Genomic DNA, 21311 nt, shown 5'->3' on the forward strand with positions numbered 1-21311 from the left:
AAGGGGCTACCTGACGGGCTGGCTTCTGGTAACTTAGTGTTGGATGTGCCCTACTTATGGATGAGGTTAAGTGTTTGTGTATATGTGTGTGTGTGGGGGGGGGACGGGACACTGAACTCTGTTTCACCAGTTAGCCTCAACTGATTCTGCAAACAATGTGATTTAAGGTGCACCCTGCTTTCTTTCTGGCAGCCTGGAATTCAGGTAACTGGAGAGTCATGTCCAGCAGAGCGGCTCTCTGACTGCTCCCCAAGTCCACCCTCACTTTGGACTCTTAGACTTAAGCGAGCTTCCCTGGGCACATGGGACTGCACTCCACGGCTGCGGGTAGGAGGGAGCAGTCCCTCAACCTCACCTCTGGAGGGACAGCTCTAGAAGTCTGTGCTGACACTTGTCCAGATGACCTCACGATCTTTCTCTTTCACTGATCCTGCTGCATACCCTTCTGCTCTAGAAACCCTCAGCCACGAGCGAACCCCCAACTGTGTGGGAGGTCACGGAGAGTGTCCTCCTCCTTGTACACCTCAGTGGCTTCAATTCACCTCCGGACTTTGATTTCTCAGGCAGACGACAGTAACAACAGACTCCCTAATCACTTGCTTTTCAGTGTCTGCTCCCCAAATATATCCTATTTAAATCTACCATGTCCTTCATTTCCTTCCCTCCTACCTTAGTGAAATGTGTGCCTTCCACAACCACGGAGAACTCAGGCTACGATACTCCTCTATTCCTCGATGGGAATTCCCACACTTTTCATAGGAACATGGCCATGAATTAAATATTTAAAATAATTAACGAGGGAGGAAATACATAGTAATTGCTAATGGGTACAGGATTTCATTTCTTTTTTTTCCTTTTTAAGTGTTACTATAGGGCATGTTCTCTAGGTGAGGAGAGGGAGAGAAAGAGAGAGACAGAGAAAGGAGACATGAGAAAGTATCCCCCCAGGGAGAACGGCCTCACTGAAATCCCTTCTCAGAATTTTGTTTTTGTTTGTTTTTGTATTGTTTTGTTTTGCTGGGGGAGAGATTTTTGCTATAAGGTACATGTGCTCGCAGAGACAGAGAAAGATGGAGAGAGAAAAAGTGAGAAATCACCCCTCAGGGTGGGTGGCCATGCTGCAAACCTTTCTCTTCCACTCTCCTTTCAGGATTCTGGGCACAAATGCACACATGCCTGACATGAGGTGAGTTTCAAGGCACTGGGTCTGGAATTTGAACCATGGTCAGCAATGTGGGAGTCCAGAACCTTAACCACCACACCACTTGCTGGACCCATGGATTTGGGGCACATATGCACATGTGCCCAGCGTGCTTTTGAAGCTGCTGGGTTCAGGAATCAAACAGAACAGCTGGTCATGTAAGATCCAGCCAACTTAACTTCTGCACCGCCTGTTGGCCTAGTAACTTATTTTATTTTTTTAAATTCACTAGTTAATTAATTTTTTTCTGTGACATTTTTAAAAAATTAATTTAAATTCATTCCCTAGGCATCGTCACTGCATACAAAATGTGATTTCCCATCCAGCATGCACTGCATAGTGGCTTAATCATGCAGGTTATCATCAATATTTTACCCCTATTTCTGACCCTCTGCCCTTTCCCACCCTCCTGTCACACTATCTCTGGTGTCTACAAAGCTTACCATTCCTTTTTCCCCTACATTTTACTGATCACACAATTTCTTAAATAATCTAACTTTCAATAGCAAGTTCAGCTGGTAATTAATTTCAAGAAAAGCAGTTTTAACTTTAATAAATCAAAGAAATGCTAAGGAACTTTGCTTAAAACTTAAATCCAAGAAACAGGTTAGGATTCTATTCAAATAGTAGGTACATGAACCTATCGATAGTTCAAGACAGGACAAAAATTCTTAAAACTAGAAAACAAAGCCTAGAAGAAAATCCGCAATATTTTAGTCAAAAGTCACAGAATGCTATTTTAGCAGTTCAGTCTCATGTACTTTATCTTCTGTTGTGGTTCATTCTTCACAATTAAATTCTGGGATGTAATATTCAACTCCATACTTGTCCCTACCATTAAATTGGCCATTTTCTTAGTTTGTGAACTCTCATTTCTATGTGTCTATACTTAATTTTCCTGGTATAGCACTCCCTTGAGAACTTCTTGGAGAGCTAGTCTGGTGCTGGTAAATTCTTATCTGAGAATGTTCTTGTCTTTTCTTCCCATAGGAAGGATAATCTAGCTGGGTACAGTATTCTTGGTTGAAACTGCTTTTCCCTTAACACTTTGAATATATTTTCCTATTCTTTCCTCGCTCGCATTGTTTCCAATGAGAGGTCTGCTGTTAGTCTGATGGGATACCCTTTGTAGGTAATTTGCAGTTTCTCTCTTGCCAATCTTAATGTCTTGTCTTTGTCTGTGGTTTTGGTCAATCTGGCTCTAATGTGTCTTGGAGATCTTCTTGGGTTGATTCTATTTGGGGTTCTTTGTATTTCTTGGGACTAGATCTTTGCATGCCTCTCTAGGTTTGGAATGTTTTCTTGCAGGATTTCATGGAATAGACTTATCAATGTCCTTATGAGTCTCTTTGCCCTCTGGGATACCAATTATCTGGATGTCTGATGGTATCTAGTATTTCTCATATATTATTCTCATTTTGGGGAGCAATTTCTCAGGATTTTTCTAGGCCAGCAATTTTCTCTTCTATGTCTGAGATTTGATTTTCTGTATGATCTAGTCTGCTTTTAATACTTTCCAGGGAGATTTTGACTTCCTGTATTATAGCCTTCATCTCTAACATCTTTAAAGTGTGTAATTCCTCTTTTAGATCTTGTAAGAATTTCCTCACCTCCTGGAATTCGTCAGCTCTTTCCTACTGCCTCTTCCGTAGTTCATGGTCTCTCTTCTCTTCCATTTCTGTTAGCTTCACCATTATGAATATTCTAAATTCTTTATCAGACTTTCCCATGATTTCCACTGAACTGTCTGTAGATGAAGAGGAGTTATTCTTTTCCCTTGGAGGAGAGGTATTTTCTTGCTTTCTCATATTTCTTGTAGCCCTGTGGTGATTTCTAGTCATCTGATGGTGTGTTTCTTACCAATTACTGGTTTAATCTGAGCGTTCAGGAGCGTGCAGGAGGTGGTGATCTGGAATCTCTTTGTCATTCTGTTTTTATCCCTTTGTGCAGTAGATTCAGGAGATATTGAGGAATATGTTAACTCTAATAGTATTTGGATGTTTGGCTACGGTTCCCTTAGATCCATCTAGAAACACATTGAGTGGAGATTGAGAAGCAGAGTGATGGAAAGAAAAAGAAAAGGAAACAGAGAGAAAAACAACAACAACAAAGAAACAGAGAAAAAAAGAAGGAAAAAAATTATTAAAAAAAAAAAAAAAGAAACATGCTGCACAAAATCACTAGTTCTCAGGAGCCATGGAGGAGTCTTCTTCTGAAGGCCTGCCCCTTGCCTCTCCTGGGTGGAAGAGGAAAAGGGGATTATTAGCAGGGCTGATAAGCCAAGAAAATACTTTACCTTAAAAAAATTTTTAAAAGGGAAAATTACAAAAAAAATGAGAAGACAGAGACAAAGTCAGAGAGTGACAGAGACAGAGAGAAGGCTAGAGGGGCTCCCTACCACTTGAGTTTGTGGGCTGGAGGCTGAATTATCAGTAGAAAAACTTCATTTCTCTTTCTTCCCTGAAATCACTAGTTCTCAGGAGTCATGGAGGAGTCTTCCTCTGAAGTGGTAACATAATATTTCTAAACAGAACAGTTTCCTGAAAATTAAAGTACTAATCAACTCATTGTTAACATCTTTGTAAAACCCCTTCAGTCCTACATTTGTGCATAATTTTTACACAAAATGATGACATTACCATATACTGGTAATCTGTTTGAGACTGTCACCGAAAATATGATTAATGGTTGCACAGTATATATAAGGGAATACCATAATTTAACTTCTATTTGCTACATATTAAAGTCAGCTTTCATGATATCTGTTATTAAAATTTTAAAGAGCTCGCCCTGTAGTGCAATGGTTAAGTACTGTGCAAAGGAAGCCTGATTCCACATGGCTGATTAGGCTCGAGTCCAGGCCCTGGCAGCTTAAGAAAAACACTGGATGTGTGTATGCATCCAAGATCCTGAGGGCATGGAGAAGCGGAGGGAAAAGGATCACAGCATGGCCAGGCCCTGTTGAGGGGCGCTTGCTCTCTTTCTCCCTTGAATGAGCGTGTGCTCTCTGACATTAAAAAAATATATGCAATGAATATTTTTTTTTATTTTTAGACATAATTAGGTAAATATTCGGTTACTGGGTCAAATTTCTCAACACTTAAAAATAAATTCCGAATATTTAAAAAGGCTTCTTGGGAGATCCAGTCATGGTGGTGCATGCAGCTGGGAGCCACCGTATGAAGCTAAGGCCACATGGATGCCTCAGGTTTGGCTCCCTGGCAACAGGACAAGTGCAGCGACGTGCACCTATAGTCCTAGTTAACTGGGAGGCTGGGACAGAGTAGCCCAACATAGGAAACGCTTTCAAAACAAACAAACAAACAAACAAACACTTACCTACCTCTCCCCTTCCCTCCTTTCATTTAAAAAAAAAAAAGCCTCATGGGTTTTACTTAGAAAATGTGCCCCATCATTAATTCACATCAGCACTGGATAAGGTCTTTCGTTTTATTTTATTATTTCTTTCTTTCTTTCTTTTTTTTTTGAGAAGTTTTTTCACTATAGGGCGCATGCGCTCGCCAGACAGACAGAGAGAGACAGAGAGACAGAAAGTGGGAAATCACCCCCCAGGGGGAATGGCCACGCCGCAATCCCTTCTCCTCCATTCTCCTCTTGGGATCTTGGGCACGCACGCACAAGCGCCCGGCATGAGTTTTAAGCTACCGGGTCCAGGATGTGAACCGTGGTCAACTATGTGGGAGTTCAGCGACATAGCCATTACGTTAACTGCTGGTTCCCTGTTTTATTTTTTTTAAAGAGAGATTTTTTTTTCCTATAGGGTGTGTGTGCTTGCTGGAAAGACAGAGAGAAACAGAAAGACAGAAAGCAAGAAATCACCCCTCAAGGGAGATAGCCAAGCCACAATCCTTTCTCCTCTCAGGATATTGGGCATGCTCACACATTCACCCAGTGTGAGTTTCAAGCCACCAGGTCTGAGACTTGAACTGCAGTTTGCCATGTGGGAGTCCAATGACGGAACCATTATGCTACCTGCTGGTCTTGCTTGATAAGATCCTTTAAAAAAAATTCTTGTCGATGGTGGGCACTAATCTTTATTTTCTTGTTATATGCATAGGTCTTCCAATTTGCTTCAGACTGATTGCAGTTAAGGTTCATCATCTGTTCTGGTACTTATTGGCAATGCTGATATATGTTTTTCTTGATATATGTAGAATTTTTGTTTGTTTTTACAAAAACAAACTCATTTGTTTCTCACAGATTTGAAAAACTTGACAATTTTAACCTCTGACTCTTCCCTCATGATTTCTCTGCATTCATGTGTAAGAATTTTTTTCCTCAATTTGAGATTAGATGAATACTCACCTATTATGTGTTCATTGCTTTATGTGTTTAACATTTTGGTTATCTAGAATGTATTTTTATATGGTTCTAACTTAATTTTACATCACACTATAATCCATGGCCTAATCCCCATTTAACATTTTGGTTATCTAGAATGTATTTTTATATGGTTCTTGATTTTACATCACACTATAATCCATGGCCTAATCCCCATTTAACTACATAATGTGTCCTTTCTTCATGGTTTTGAATGTAGCTATGTCCATTATATCCCATACTACATTTACACTTAAAAATCTCTACATTTATTATTGTGTTCCAGAGATCTGTTTACTTAGTGTCCCACCAATACTACCTAAAGAAAAAAATGAAGTAGGAGGAAGAGATAAGAAGCAATACAGATAGTCAGCCTGCAACTTTCAATTTGATAGAGGTAAAAATTTATAAAATGAACAAACAAAACCCTAAACATTAATAGCTTTTGAAATATGTTTATGCTTTGATTAGACTTGGTAGTTCACCCAGATTACCAAAGGCTTTAAATTCTTGGTACAGGAACAGAAATAAGAGGAAGAAAACAGAAATGGAGGATACAAGGCCAACAAACTTCCAAACGCCTTCTGAAGCCAGTGGTTGAAAATGGCAAAAGTGCATAGTTTAGAAAACTGAACAGGCAATAGTAAGAACTGGATTTCTGATCAAGATGAAGAAGATGAGGACAAGAAGGAAAATGGAAACAAGGCAGCTAGAATGTCTCAGAACCGTGTCCCCAGTATAGAGTCGTATTGAAACACAAAGTATCCTTAACTGGCAAACATGAGAGGTATAATTCAGAAACATCACTGTAGCTTCACTCAGACCTGGGAGAGAAGCCTGCACACTTGCCTGTGATTAACCGTCTTACCTAGCGAGGCATAGGAACCCGGATTCAGGGCTCCGGCACCTAAGCGCCCACTCCGCACGGCCTGCCCCGCAGCATGATGTGCCTTGGCACCAGCGGCGGCATTCACGTCGATGTCGCTCCGCGAACGCTGCAGGCTTCCTGGAAGGGAACCGGCTTTGCTACTGCTTGCTGATACTATGGAAGACAAGGCAAAGGTAACCTGTATTATTTAAATCACTAGAGACAGCATGAAACATGTATACACTTGATACCATCATGAGCAAATCCATGAGGACAAATGGTCAACAAGGAGGCAGTGGGCAAATGAGCAGTATTATGAAGTATTTTAAAGCCAGAGTGCCTTGGCGTCAATTCTGGTACAACTAAGTCTTCTTGGGCCATTTTCTCAGTATTTCTCTGCTACACTTTCCTTTGCTGTAAGATTGGGAAAAGGACCTCATTTTAACTGTAAAATCCATTGGACTATTTTGTAAACGAAGCCATGTTTATGACTGATTTATGAAAATGAAGCACTGTACAAGATAAACTGATGGCAGTACTATTATTCCTTACTAGAAGAAAAACTAGTCTAGGAGTAGGGATACTTTTAGGCAATGCAAATTAAATCATTAAAGGTCTGGCCTTTCCTTTTTCCACTTTAAAAAAGGAAAGTTTATAAACTATGAGTGATGACCCATTTATTGATAGTGGAATCAAATGAGTAGATCATGACAGGACTTGGAAAAAATATGAAACAAACTAGAACACAGTTCATCACAAGTGAGAATAAGTACTGCTTCATGGAACTTTTTTATTATTATATATAAACCAGAACACACACAAAGGTATAGTATACATGGTGGTAGTGGATACCATGTAAAATTATTTTCTCACTATGGATCACATCAGAACAGATTAGAGGCTAATCCCTTAGAGAAAAAGTAGGCTGTAACCTTTAGTTAAAAGGACAATTACTGGGGCCAGCAGGCGGTACATTGGTTGAGGCACTGGACTTCCACATAGCTGACTACAGTTCAAGTCCCAGACCCAGAAGCTTGAAACTCACATGAGGGTGCACGTGCATGCACGCCTAAAATCCCAAGAGGAAAATGGAGGGGAAGAGACTGCAGCATGGTCATCCCTCAGGGAGGTGATTTCTTACTTTCTCTCTATCTTTCTGGCAAGTGCATGTGCCCTACAGCAAAAACAAAACAAAACAAACAAACAAAAAACTCACTCACACACACACACACACACACACACACACACACACACAAAGATAATTACCTCTCCCAGCCACAGCTGACGGGTTTGCTGTAGACCATTTGGAAGAAAAAGGGCGACTACAAAGGAGAAAGAAATGTTTTTAGTAAGACTTAAATTTATCATTAATCTGATGACAACAATGAAATACCACTTAGTTCTCTGGAAACTTGAGAAGTAGTTCTATTTTTAACTTTCCTTTAACAAATCACTTCAGAAGAGCTGTTCTCAAACATGTTATCACATAGCAGTTACAGTGTCTCAATTGGTTACAAAGCAAAAATGAGTGAGTGGCAATGAAGAAAGCCTGTAAAGGCTACAGAGATGGAAACCAGGCTGTTTTAGTTTATGCTGGACCTCAGCATATATTATGATACCCACCATAGAAGACTTAATAATAGGAGTATCGACCACTTGTATCTTGAGATAAATTATTTAAAAAGAAAAAGCAGTGTTATTACCGGCCTAACCAACGTGTCTCCCACCTGAGTCTTAATGGCTGTGGCTGCTGGTAAGTCAGGCAGTTATCAGAGCTGCTACTGAATGCTACTGTACGGCCAACAACAACGAGGCTAAGAACGACGCTACAGCAACAGTCTGGTTAGAGGATGATGTTCCCAGAACATCTCTACACATTTCTAAGAACCTGCGATCTCCCTTAATACCATTTTTTGTTTATTCATCTTTAGTTACAATGGTACTCTAAAGCCCACAGGTGAATAAAACATCTAGGTGGGGCTAGCAGGTGGCACAGGGGTGAAGGCACTGGACTCCCACATGGCTGACTGTGACTCAAGTCCTAGACCTGGTGATTATAAATTCATGCCAGGCATGTGTGTGTACATGCCCAAAATCCCAAGAGGAGAACGACGGAGAAGGGACTGAGGTATGGCCTTCCCCCGGAAAGTGGTTTCTCACTTTCTCTCTGTCTCTATTAAGTGTGCATGCCCTAAAGCAAAACTCTCTCTTAAAAATAAATGAATGATGGAAACATCTAAGTATATAATGGGCATTTGGAAAGCATATCTGTAAGTTCTAAAGGTAGAAGGAAAAAAAGAAGTAAAAATCCCCAAACGAGTCATGACAGGCTATTTAAAATTATTCTCTAAGTTATATTATGAAATGGTAAAATTTGGTAGTGGTTCTTTTTTAAAAAGAAATTATTTCCTTAATTATTTATTATTATTATTAGAATTACTAGTTCACCAGAGAGAGACAGAGATGGACAGAAAGAGAGAGAAAGTGAGAAAGCGGAAAGCAAGCCGCCAGGTCCAGGACTCAAACCACAGTTGACAATGTAGGAGTCCAGTACCTCAACCACCATGCCACCTACTGGCTCTAATAATGGTTCTCAAGACCATCACTGTATTATTTTTATAACCGTTCCCTAAGTTCACAGAATTTAAAGATGCTTGTTCAACAATATTATACTAGAGTAAGATAAAATATCTTCTTTAAACCCTTGCTACTCAAGGTATGGTTCACGGTCAAACAGCGCTGACATCATGTAGGAATTTGTTTAAAAAAAAAAATGCAGAATCTCAGGCTCCACCCCCAACTCTGGAATTAGACTGCATTCTGAAGAGTATCTTAAATGATTCATATGCACTTTAAACTCTGAGCATTAAGGGGGTCAGCAGGTGGTGTGGTGGTTAAGGGTGCTGGACTCCCACATGGCTGACTGTGGTTCGAGTTCTGGACCTGGCAGCTTGCTTTCTCACTTTCTCTCTCTCTCTCACTCTGTCCCTCTTTGGTTAAATTAAAATAAATAAATAAAGTTAAATAAAATAATTCTTAAAAAAAAAATCTGAGCATAGTAAATAAAAAGGGAACAAAAGCAAAAAAGGATAAAAAGAAGCAAAGACAGCTCATTTGAGGTGGGGGATTTATTTCAAATTAAATAGAAGTTTAGATAAGTCATTATTCCTACAAGAAAGTTTTTAAAGAATTATTTATTCCAATTTATTTATTCATTCATTTATTTTTAATATGACCAGAGAGAGACAGAGAGAGAGAAAGAGGGTAAGTGAGAAAACAAGCAACCAGGTCTGGGACTTAACTATGGTCGGCCATGAGGGAGTGTCCAGTGCCTCAACCACCACGCCACCTGCTAGTCCTGCTACAAGCAATCTTTTTAATAATCAGATATCTACTTTTATTCTGCAAAAGTATCAGAAACTGCACTTTAGTAGAAAGTATGTTTGTACAACCTTATGAATGCCTCCTTAAATTTTGTACCCTAAGTACTTATTTGCCTCACTCTGCTTGACTCATACATCAGAGTTGCCAAAGTAACCAGCAATCCTTGTGCGGGTGGGTCAAGGACCTAAAGAGAAAAAAATTACAGAGAAGCAAGCTGACATTCTGTGAGCTGCTCTTCCCTGGAGAAGTCTGCACATCTTGGCGCAGAGGTCATACCGATGGGAAGAGGGCCACGACTAGGAAGCAGAGAGCGCGTCAGAGATTTGAACAACTCTCAGGCTAATGAGACAGCAAATAGGGTCAGTGCTGCAAAAGCAGCGAGGGTGTGAGGTAGCCAACACTGGGGTGGGAAGAGTTGCAGGACAGCCCCCTTATCTGTGGGAGCACGCTCCAAGATCACCTCTTCAGTGGATGCCTGCGACTGCCACAGAACCAAGCATGTATTAGGCTGTATGGACTGTCATGCTGTCTTTCTCCTTCTCTCTCTCTTTCTTTTCTTTTCTTTTTTTTTTTTTTTTTTTTTTTTTGAGAATTTTGCTATAAGGCGCAGGTACTTGCCAGGGAGACAGACAGAAAGTGAGAAATCAACCCCTGGGGGGATGATCATGCCACAATTCCTTCTTCTCCATTCTCCTGTTGGGATTTTGGGCACGTGTGCACACATGCCCGGGTCTGGGACTCAAACTGTGATCAATTACATGGAAGTCCAGCAATGTAACCATTATACCATCTGCTAGTCCCAATTTTTCTATGTAGAAATGTGTCAAGATGTTCCTTCCCAACAACAGAAATGTGTCAAGATGTGTGTGAGTGTATATATGCACACACTTGTTTTTTTCCTGTAAGTACATACCTATGATAAAGTTTGATCAATAAATTAAGCACATTTTAAGACTAAAAACAATAATAACAATAATAAAAAATAAAAAAAAATGGAACAATTACAAAGTATATTGTAATAAAAATGTGAATGAGGTCTCTCTCAAAACATCACCTATTTTAACGCTGGCTGCTACTGACCACAGGTTCTCTGAAACTACAGGAAGTAACCACAGATAAGAGGGGACGACTGTACAGAGAAGTCGGGCACTGGCTCTTTTTGCCCTTCTGAGGGATTTCCTGAATTCTTACACTGTGCAACTGTGCGAGGGTCTAGGAAGGAGCGCAGAGGAGTTTTTACCAGTCACACAGTGAAACTGGTTGTTTATGAGAACTACGAAGACAGCTTCTGAATTTCCAGTACTGTTCCCCTTACAATGCCTTGAAAATGGGTTATTATTGTGTGAATTATTTTTGGAGTATTAAAAAGATATGTATTGTTGGTGGTTATCAAATTTTCAGACAACCAACTGTACAGAAACAAAATATGAATCGTTAAACACTTTACCCAAAGAGAAGTCATGCTGACATGTAATCTGACCCTTGAGACAACAAGACCAAGGAAAATAGTTACATTTGTATGGCTGTTCTTTCAACGCTTTATGTGAAGGCAAGCAGATACTTCGTGAGGAACTTGGGCAGTTAGGGAGAGAAAGAGACCAGTAATTATTATTTGTATGACCTTACTTGAGACTTTCTTGTGAGCTAGAGGAGGACCTGTCTGACTGTGGAAGAGAGGCTACACTGCCAGAACTCTTCAAGTAAGTTTGAAGACTCTTCTGATAAGAGGGCTCGAGGGAATTATACAACGTTTCGGCTTCACCAGGAAAGTGGTTTCTAAGACCCATATATGTCCTGTAAAAGAAAAGAGGAAAATAAAGCAAGGCACGAGAGGTGATGACTTTACACATCTGGACATTAACAGTGAAATGTGTACACTGAAGCAGGATGAGAAGAGTCCACAAGTGTTTAATACATCCACTGCATGTCAGGTAAGTACTGGGTTATTGAAAAAGCCATGATGCATCTTTGGATAGAAAAACAGAAAAATACTTGTGACTTTTCAACAACTCGATACTTTCTAAATTTAGTAAGTTCCAGTGAAAAACCTGCAGGCTTTTCAGAAAAGCAATCTCAGTTCAAAAGAGATTTGTGCAACTTACAGTCTCTGTGGCATTGAGTAAGCCTCAAGTCTCCAAACTTCAGTTGCCATCAGTGGAGATAACAACACTTTTGCAAGATCGTCTTAAGAGTTAGAAAATAATGTACGCCAAGTGCTACATGCAGCACTTGTCAGGTATGCAATGCATGGCCCAAAATGGCATCTTTTAAGTCACAATGGAAACGAGCAGGTTGTGGTGGACTAGTAGGAAAAATGACAATTACAAAATGGCCACTTGAAGCAGGCTGTTAGAGCTTTACTGCTACAGATTTAATGGAGACAACCTCAATTTTACTGAAGAGCTAGTCAAGCAGAATACTTGAGACGCCTGTGATACTTTCATTCGCCCAATACAACTTTAAAAAAAAAAAAACCAAAGTAAGTTTAAACTGTCACAGACTCACTTTCTTGCCTCCACTCTGGCCTCAGCATCGGCATCGTGAATTCCCTTTTTAATAGTTTCAACCAAGACAGCTGCATGTCTATGAAATAAATATATTTTAGATTCATGTATAAAGCTGTGTATTTCACAACAAATGATAATTCCTACCTATATGCCACCTATCAATCACAAATGGGCAGAAGTAATCAGTGCACAAGAACAAATGTAAGACTACGGGTTCTCTTAATCTGCCCCATACATCACTCCTATGACAATCCAATCACTAAATCTGAAAACAATAATTTTTATATGGAATACAGATAATGAAGAAATATACAGTACTTAAAAATTTTTAATGTATTAGGAAAAAAAGCTACCTCTATGTGGTTATATGACCAAATTGAACAGTAGAACTTAAGACTTAGAATTATATTACGCTGGGGCTGGCAGGTGGCATGGTGGTTAAGGGTGCTAGACTCCCACATAGCTGTGGTTCAAGTCCTGGACCTGGTGGCTTGCTTTCTCTCTCTCTCTCTCTCTCTCTCTCTCTCTCTCTCTGTCCCTCTCTGGTCAAATAAAAATAAGAAAATAAAATTAAATAATTCTTAAAAAAAAAAAAGAATTATGTCTACATTAAAGAACAAACCCTGTTTCTTTTTTATTGTACATGCACTTGCCAGACAGAGATAGCATACACAGGTGTTCCCCCTCAATGGGGCATAGTCACGATCTTTCCTCTTCGATTTCTCCTTCCTGTCAGGATTTTGGGGATGCACTCACATGCACTGTTTTTCAAGCTGCCAGGGCTCAGATTTGAATCGTGGTTGTGCATGTAGAATCCAGCTCCCTCAACCACTGCACTCACTACAGGGCTAGCCCAACGAATCCTATTTTTTAAAAAAATGGGCTGTGAACAGATTAAGGATTCCCATGGAAATAAAAAATTACCAAGGAACTCAATGTAAATGCAGGTACTTTCCAAAGTTTCTCACTTGAAATTAATGAGAAACGCAGCCCTGAAAATACACAGCCAGCGACCAACTAGCTGTCCTCACTCTCCTCTCCTTCATCTCGGAGTTATATCAGACTACACCCAGTATACACTTGACCAATGACATCTGACATCTGAAGGGGAAAAACGTTCTAAAAAGCATCTCTTTGTTAAATCTCGCTCCCCTAAAAGGAAATCGCTTCCGTCTTAAATTATTCATTACATGACTGATTGTGCCTTAAAAAAATATTTCCCTGTGTAGAGATATTTTTCTTTTTAGATTTTTGCTATAGGATGTGCACTCATCAGAGTCACAGAGAGAGAGAGAGACATAAAGTGAGAAATCATCCCCAGGAGCAATGGCCACGCCGCAATCCTTTTCCTCCACTCTCCTCTTGGGATTTTGAGTGCGCGTACACACGTGCCGTTAGGAGTGTCAAGCCACTGGTCCAGGACTTGAAACCATAGTTAACCACATGGGATTCCAGACTTTTAACTACTATCCCATCTGTTGGTGCCAGATGTTTTTAAACTTTACCAAATTCAATTTGGAATATCTCAGATAACCCAAATCTATTTCAAGATACCCTCACCCAACCCACAAAAAAAAATGCTACCATTCATAGGTTCAATGAATAATGGGAATATGCCTCCACAACTTCAAAAGAAAACCAGTACAAATAATCTTAAATGAAAAATGAGAAATAATGTAAAACCAGTATCACTAGCATCTACAGAACGGGTAACAAAGGGAGGAGAAGGAGCTGAGAAAGGAGCAAGAATGAGGCAATGCGTACCTTTCCAATGAATGAGTCTGCCACTCTTGTAACAGCAGGTCTAAAAATTCAAATGAACGCCTGAAAAACAGAAGTTAAATTATAAATAACTGCTATATTGTGAAATACATTTATACTTTTTATAAAGATTTACTTAACTTTATTTTTTATTATTATTATTTTTATATGCTATAGGGCATGCTCACTCACCAGAGAGAGAGAGACAAAGAGAGAGTGCGAAATCAAGCTGCTTGGTCTGGGACTTGAACTGTTGGCAGCCATGTGGAAATCCAGCTCCTCAACCACCATGCCACCTGCTGGCCCCATTCATACTGTTTAACAATAAAACTGCACTGTGCCTTCTGAACTGAAGCATAAGACATGATTTTAACGTACCAACTAACTGACTTGGGGCCAGCAGGTGGCATGGTGGTGAAGGCACTGGACTCCCACATGGTTAACCTCTGGTTCAAGTCTCAGACCTGGTAGCTTGCTTTCTCACTTTCCCTCTCTCTCTATGGTCAAATTAAAAAATAATACTAACAAATAAAATAAATAGATCTTAAAAAAAAAATCTTAACTAACTTAAAGGACCCAAGTACCCCCATGCTAAACAGTCTAAGAAAACCTTAAGAGTTCCCTAACATTTTAAGATGCTTTGTCAGATACAAAATTCAGCAAATTTTGTTTATTTTCTCTTTCCTTCAGCCCATCAGGTCCGGGGCACGCGCGCACATGCACAGTGTGTGTCCGATGGACTGGACCAGGGGTTCAAACATCAGTCACCAGGCAGGACCTGGCTTCTCCTGAGAGGCGTATCACTGCTGTGCAATGGGACAGCTTATCTTCAGCGGTCTCATCTGAGGTGCCCCTTCTTCCTCAGCATCTGATGACATAGTGCTGTCCTGATTTTCTTTCCTTATTAACATTTTTCCTCCATCAGCCCTTAAACAAATGCTCATCTGATTGGTACCAATTTTAGACTACTTTTAAACTTTTTGCCGGAATGTGTGTGTGTCAGAGGAAAGGAGACAGAGGGCGAGGGAAAGGGAGAGAGTACATCCCGATGGGGTGGAGTCACATCACGATCCCCTCTCCTCCACTTCTCCATCCTGTTAGGATTTGGGGCATGCATGTATATGTGCCTGGTGTGCTTTTTTCAAGCCACATGGGCTGTGATTCAAATCCCACAGTTGGCTTTGTGAGATCCAGCTCCTTTAATCGTTAGGCCATGGGGCCAGCCACACTTTTCTACTGTAGTGTTTTCATTTGGGCAACTTCACCCATATCCTTAGCTCTATCACATAAATACTTCAAGTCCGATGTCAGTGGCATTGGTTCTTCACCTCAGCTGTTAAATCAAACCTCCAACCTGCTTATGGACATGTCCATGAAGGCAATGAATGTCAACTCAAAGGAATAAACAGTCCTCTCCCTCTCAAATCCACTATTTTAGTCCATATCATATGAATTAGAAAAAAGAAACAGGGAGATTAAGTTAACTTATCCAAAGTAATAGAGCTGGAACTTAACCCCTGGCATTCTTTATTTATTATTTTTTAAAGCTTGTTTATTCTTTCCTTCCATAGGCAAGAAACATGGGAGATCACCCTAATAGGCATGCACATGCCCGATGTACTCAGGGAGGTCTCCAGATATGAACGTGGACACTTTCCAAGTAGGTCAGCCTTGCAGAGTATTGTGTTTTACTGCTGTTGCAGCCACTTAAGCCTTGGCCTTCTGACCCTAGAGTTCACAGTCTGAAGTACTTAATACCACCTCCCTCTTCCAGATCCAATTTCAAGTCCAATCCATTTATCAAGTCTCACTTCTATATACAAAATACATTTTGAACTTCTTAGATAAAATTAGATAAAACTTCCTTCCACTGATTACCATCAATACAGCTTTAGTTTAGATCCTGCCTATCTTTCATGAATTGTAACAATCTCTGTTAGTTAAATCAATGCTTTACACTGTTCCTTTTCTATCCTGTTAGTAGCTAGTAGAAAAACTAGGCTGGACAACATGACCTCCTTACCAAAAATCAACCGTTGTCAAAGATTCTTACTCCCCATGAATGTTATAATTCTTCTTCATGATAGTCAAAGCTGTCTACACTATGACCTCAACCCACTCTGTCCCACGACTATGCCCCATCCCAGTGAACTTCCACTGAGCATGTGCTCTGGCCTCCGTGGCCTTCTGATGGGCCTGTAGCATACAACATCACTTTACATCTCTGCCTCGGTTGTGCCCCCTGTACTTCCTCTACTGTTAACTACCAGATTGCTTCCCATCTTCAAGGCAATTTCAGGATCCATTTCCTGATTCCCTAGTCTTGGTCACATTTCTATCTCTGCGATTACTATTATCCTCAGTGCAACACAGGGGTTGGCAAATCTTTTTTGTAAACTGCAAGATAGAAAATATTTAGGTTTTGCAAACCACATGTAATCTGTCTCACATTAATCATCTCCTCCCATCCCTTGTTAACCACCCTTTAAAATGTAAAAGAAAACATCCTCAGCTTGTAGGCGGTACAAGAAGAAACTATTAGCCAGAAATAACCTATGGGTTGCTTTTTTGCCAATTTCTAACACGAAAATTAAGTGACTCAACAATTGGTGCCAAAACTTTGAACCATTTAAAGGAAATGAATGTCTTATTTGGCCTCTTCCTAACATTCAAAGTATTTAAATAAACACATTTATCAAATTTAAAAAGAAAAAGAATTTATTAATTTTATTAAACATCAAATGCACAAATCTTGTTTTTCTTTCTCTATTACTGATCATGATAATAATCATGTTAAAAAATGTAGGAATCAGGGCCAGTAGGTGGCGTGATGGTTGGAGCACTGGACTCCCACATGGTCAATTGGGGTTTGAGTCCTGGACCTGGTGGGTTGCTTTCTCACTTTCTCTCTCTCTGTCTCTTTGGTGTGCCTATGTGTCCCATAGCAAACTTAAGTAATAAGTTAAAAAATAATGTTTTCTTTTTTAAAAAATGTGGCTATCAGAGAGAGTGAAAAATAGAGAAAGAGCCTGACTGACAGATCTAATAAGCTATTACTCTGTTCTGAACACCAGGTTAAGTTCTACTCCTGTGTATCTCTTTCATCTTTATAGTTTTTGGTGTAGACATTAGCACTACTAACATACGTAGGCACTGAGGTTCAGAGCAGTTAAATAATCTCCCAAGGTAGGATAATCAGTCAGGGGCAATTGCAGGACGCTAGCCCAGGCCTCATTCTAGACTTCAACTCTGAAAATGAAGGCAACCAGCAGTCCTCCCAAAAAAACAAAGCTTAATATGATAAAACTGAGAAGCATGGGTAGTCATAAAAATGACCTCAATTCCTCTACATTGAGACATGAGAAAAATCACATTCTTTGGGAGGCAAGGAATGAACTACAATCTATTTTTGCACCAGACTAAGGATTAAACATAATGCAGTATCAAAGCTATAGTAAAAAAAAAATTTTTTTTCAAAACTTACCTCCTCACAGGAACTGATTTAGATGTGCAGTTGCTTGTTATTAAAGGTATAAGTCTAGGTACATGAGTATGCTGAAAAAGATGTTTTAGAAAAGGGTGACACTACTGTACACTTCATGTGGCCCTTTCTCCCACTTCCCTCACATTCAGGTATTTAGTTCCATTGTAATGGGACAAAAAGACCATAAATCAGATATTGAAATAAAACATATCAGTCTTTAACAGTTTCTCCAAATTAAAGAAGTGATAACGATAATTTCAAAAGAGCAGCTACGGATGTGATGTTATATGACAAAGACCAGTCAACTGTGTAACTGCGAAGAATTATTAAGACAGTGCAGTTTTTGGCAGAGGGAGCACAAAGAGAAACCAGGAACGTATTGCCCGTAGTTTCTGAAGGACCATGGCTACTGCTGGGAGAAGTAACTGCAAATGTTATCGAAGAAGGTCGTAAGAGTGACTCTATATCCCTAACTGTTTGAAATGCATTTTTAAATGGTGATTTTAACAGAACTTTCATTCTGGCTAAACTGTATCTCCCTAGAATTCAATAGACATAATCTTCTGATTTTTATTAGTAATTCCTGTGTACCTCTTTAGCGAAGCAAACATTAGAAGTTCAAAATAGAAGGAAGAAGAAAACACTAGCCTAAGCATACATATTTGATGCCAAGAATTTCTAAGTTTTCTTCTGAGCAAACTGTACAGGCTGGGCTATCTAGGAAGTGGGCTCTGAGGTGAAGTTTATCGTGCCGAGTATGAAAAGTGCCCTTGGAATCAATACCCCTGGAAGTGAGGAGAAGGAAGCAGGTGTGGGCAGCAGAAGAAACCGAACTGCGATTTGGCTCAAGTACATCTTCGGCCAAAGTCTCTGGGGAGCTCTGGAGTTAAAACTATCAGGACCAGCGGATGGTTTAATGGTTATGTCACTGGACTCCCACACAGTCAGCATGTTTCGAGTCCTGGGCCCGGAGGCTTAAAACTCATGCTGGGCACATGTACATGCGTGCCCAAAATCCCAAGAAGAGAATGTAGAAGGGATTGCGGTATGGCTGTTCCTCTTGAGTGATTTCTTGCTTTCTGTCTGTCTGTGTCTCCCCGGTGAGTGCACATGCTCTGATACTAAAAAAAAAAACCTCTCTGAAAAACAAACAAAAACCTGTCTCTGAGGGGGACCAGCAAGTTGCATGGTGGTTAGGATGCTGGACTTCTTTCTACATGGCTGACCATGAATCTGGCAACTTGAAAATCATGTCAGGCTCAAGTGCATGCATACCCAAAATCCCAGGAATTGCGGTGTGGCCATTCCCCCTGGGAGGATGATTTCTCACCTTCCCTCTGTGTCTCTCTCTGGCAAATACATGTGCCCTACAGCAACATTAAAAAAAAAAAAAAAGTCTTTTTTTTTTGAGGTTTTCACTATAGGGCACGTGCGCTTGCCAGACAGACAGAGAGAGACATAGAGACAGAAAGCGAGAAATCACCCCCCCAGGGGGGATGGTCATGCTGCAATCCCTTCTCCTCCATTCTCCTCTCGGGATCTTGGGCACGCACGCATATACACCTGGCGTCAGTTTTAAGCCACTGGGTCTGGGACGCGAACTGCAATCGACTACACGGGAGTCCAGTGACACAGCCATTACACTAACTGCTGCCCCGCCCCTCCCCCCAAAAAAGTCTTTTAAGACAGTGTTGAATAAGCCTGTATAACTCGACATTGTCAGTTATCAGATACTGTCCAAGACTTTGGGAAAAGCAGCTCTCTGCAGATAACGCAGTCCTTGAGAAGACTGGCAGCTGAATGCTGTCTACCAATAGTGCTCCCAGCACTGGGGAAACAAGTCTTCCACTGGACGAGCCTGTGCATGGCATATCAGTGTCTGTCACAACGAACTCAACCAAAATTCAAGGGAAAACTTTGTTTTCAGTTGCTAAGTCGCCCATCGACCTGAAGCTGTTCGAGATGACAGTACAGTAGCGGACACTGACATGCCTGTTGTGTAAGTTACATTCAGGCCATAAGGGCTCCATGGTCCGGCTCCCTGCAGGATCCGGAGAAGCCCATCCCACAAACGTTATTATACGTGTAACACCCACGGACACCTTCTAGCCACAACAGGTGGTCTCATCTGACCTTCTTCCTCTATTCTTTTATAACCTCCCACCCCAAAACCCCCCAGTGGGTTAACCACCTCCACAGCAGTAGCAGGTATGGGAAGAGAGACTAATTGCACTAAGGCTACACCATATTCAGGGGGAATTGAACCAAAGAAATATTAAAAGTGACCTTCCTAATTAGAGATGAGGCAATCAACCAAACACTAAGTCAGAGACTTTAGGCTTTATTAATATAAATAGACAATTGAAAAAAATTTCTCAAAAGTTAAGAAGAGAATTAGGAATCATGTATTAATAATATAATCTAAGGAAGCAGTCCCCTGGGACATAAATTAAATACAGAAAACAGGAGCTAACATTAAAAAATAAAGAAAAAGGAGAACCTCAGACAAACCCAATTTGTGCTTTTAGTGAGATGACAGCAGTCCTTGAGAAGACTGGCAGAGAAAGCACCCTGGGGGTGCTTTCTGTCTCTCTGTCTTTCTGGTGAGTGCACGTGCCCTATAGCAAAAAAAAAAAAAAAAAAAAAAAAAAAAAGGAATGAATATATGAATGAATATAATTTAAGGAAATTATGAATGAATATAATTTAAGGAAAATTCATTTCAGTAAAAAGATCTTTGTCTATTATGTAAGGATAGTTCTAATGACAGTACTGAGAATGAACTTTCCACATGAACAAAGTATCCTTTCTTTTTTTTTTAGAGAGAGAGATTTTTACTATAGGGCACGTGCACTTGCCAGAGACACAGAGACACATAGAGAGCAAGAGAGAAATCACCCTCCTGGAGGGATGGCCACACTGCAATCCCTTCTCTTCCATTCTCCTTTCAAAACTGTCAAATGACAGAGCACTAACATAGACGCAAAGGACTCTAATACTTCCAAAAATGAACTAGCGTCATCTGTTGGAAAAATGCTTCATAACTTTTCCAACAACCCAATAAACAAAGAAGTAAAAATACCAAAAAGCTTAAGTCACTTATTAAAATAAATGACAAAACCTTAAGTAAAATATTAGCCAACGGAATCCAGCAATATCATAATGTACAATGGGTAAGAGCAGAATTTAGTTCATGAATGCATAATGGATTGAAGTGAAATTCTGAGAGTAATTATTTTTTGAGAGGTTTTTGCTATGTGCTTGCCAGAAAGAGAGAGACAGAGAGATAGAAAGCGAGAAATCACTCCCCGGGGGAGATGGCCATGCTGCAATCCCTTCTCCTCTATTCTCCTCCAGGGATCTTGGGCACGCACACACACGTACCTGGCATGAGTTTAAGCCACCAGGTCCAGGACTTGAACCGTAGTCCACTACATGGGAGTTCAGTGACAATAGCTATTACGCTAACTGCTGGTCCCCCGAGAGTAATTTTGAAAGATATTAGAGGGATATTGGATAAAATTCAACAACTGCTCTAGATCAAAATTTAGCAAACTATGACTAGAAGGAAATTTCCATAATCTAATGCAGCATGTCTATGGAAGTTTATACCAAACACCATATTTAATTAATATTTAATTAAAATTAAATATGATCCCATTGCACTCAGGAATAAAACAAAAACCTCTAATTCCCAACACTGTTATTAAGGTTGTGAATTACAGAGAACCTTAAAAAAATTAAAATAGAAAAGAGGGACCATAT

At 40.1% G+C, this 21311-nt stretch overlaps 1 protein-coding gene across 7 annotated transcripts in view; it reads right to left on the reverse strand.

Annotated features, from left to right (window-relative positions):
- The window catches only part of CLASP2 (cytoplasmic linker associated protein 2), a 223769-nt gene that overhangs the window by 82105 nt on the left and 120353 nt on the right, over positions 1-21311 (reverse strand). For all 7 annotated transcript variants that reach the window (XM_027769656.1, XM_027769655.1, XM_027769654.1 and 4 more), the window contains 6 exons: positions 17547-17617; positions 14066-14125; positions 12300-12377; positions 11421-11588; positions 7677-7732; positions 6411-6584 (listed from right to left, as the gene is read on the reverse strand). In XM_027769656.1, the coding sequence (XP_027625457.1) occupies positions 6411-6584; positions 7677-7732; positions 11421-11588; positions 12300-12377; positions 14066-14125; positions 17547-17617 (607 nt within the window). The remainder of the gene's footprint in view (positions 1-6410; positions 6585-7676; positions 7733-11420; positions 11589-12299; positions 12378-14065; positions 14126-17546; positions 17618-21311) is intronic.

This window comes from Tupaia chinensis, unplaced genomic scaffold, assembly GCF_000334495.1.
Source record: "Tupaia chinensis unplaced genomic scaffold, TupChi_1.0 Scaffold150166_1, whole genome shotgun sequence".
In the NCBI taxonomy this organism is placed as follows: Eukaryota; Metazoa; Chordata; class Mammalia; order Scandentia; family Tupaiidae; genus Tupaia; species Tupaia belangeri.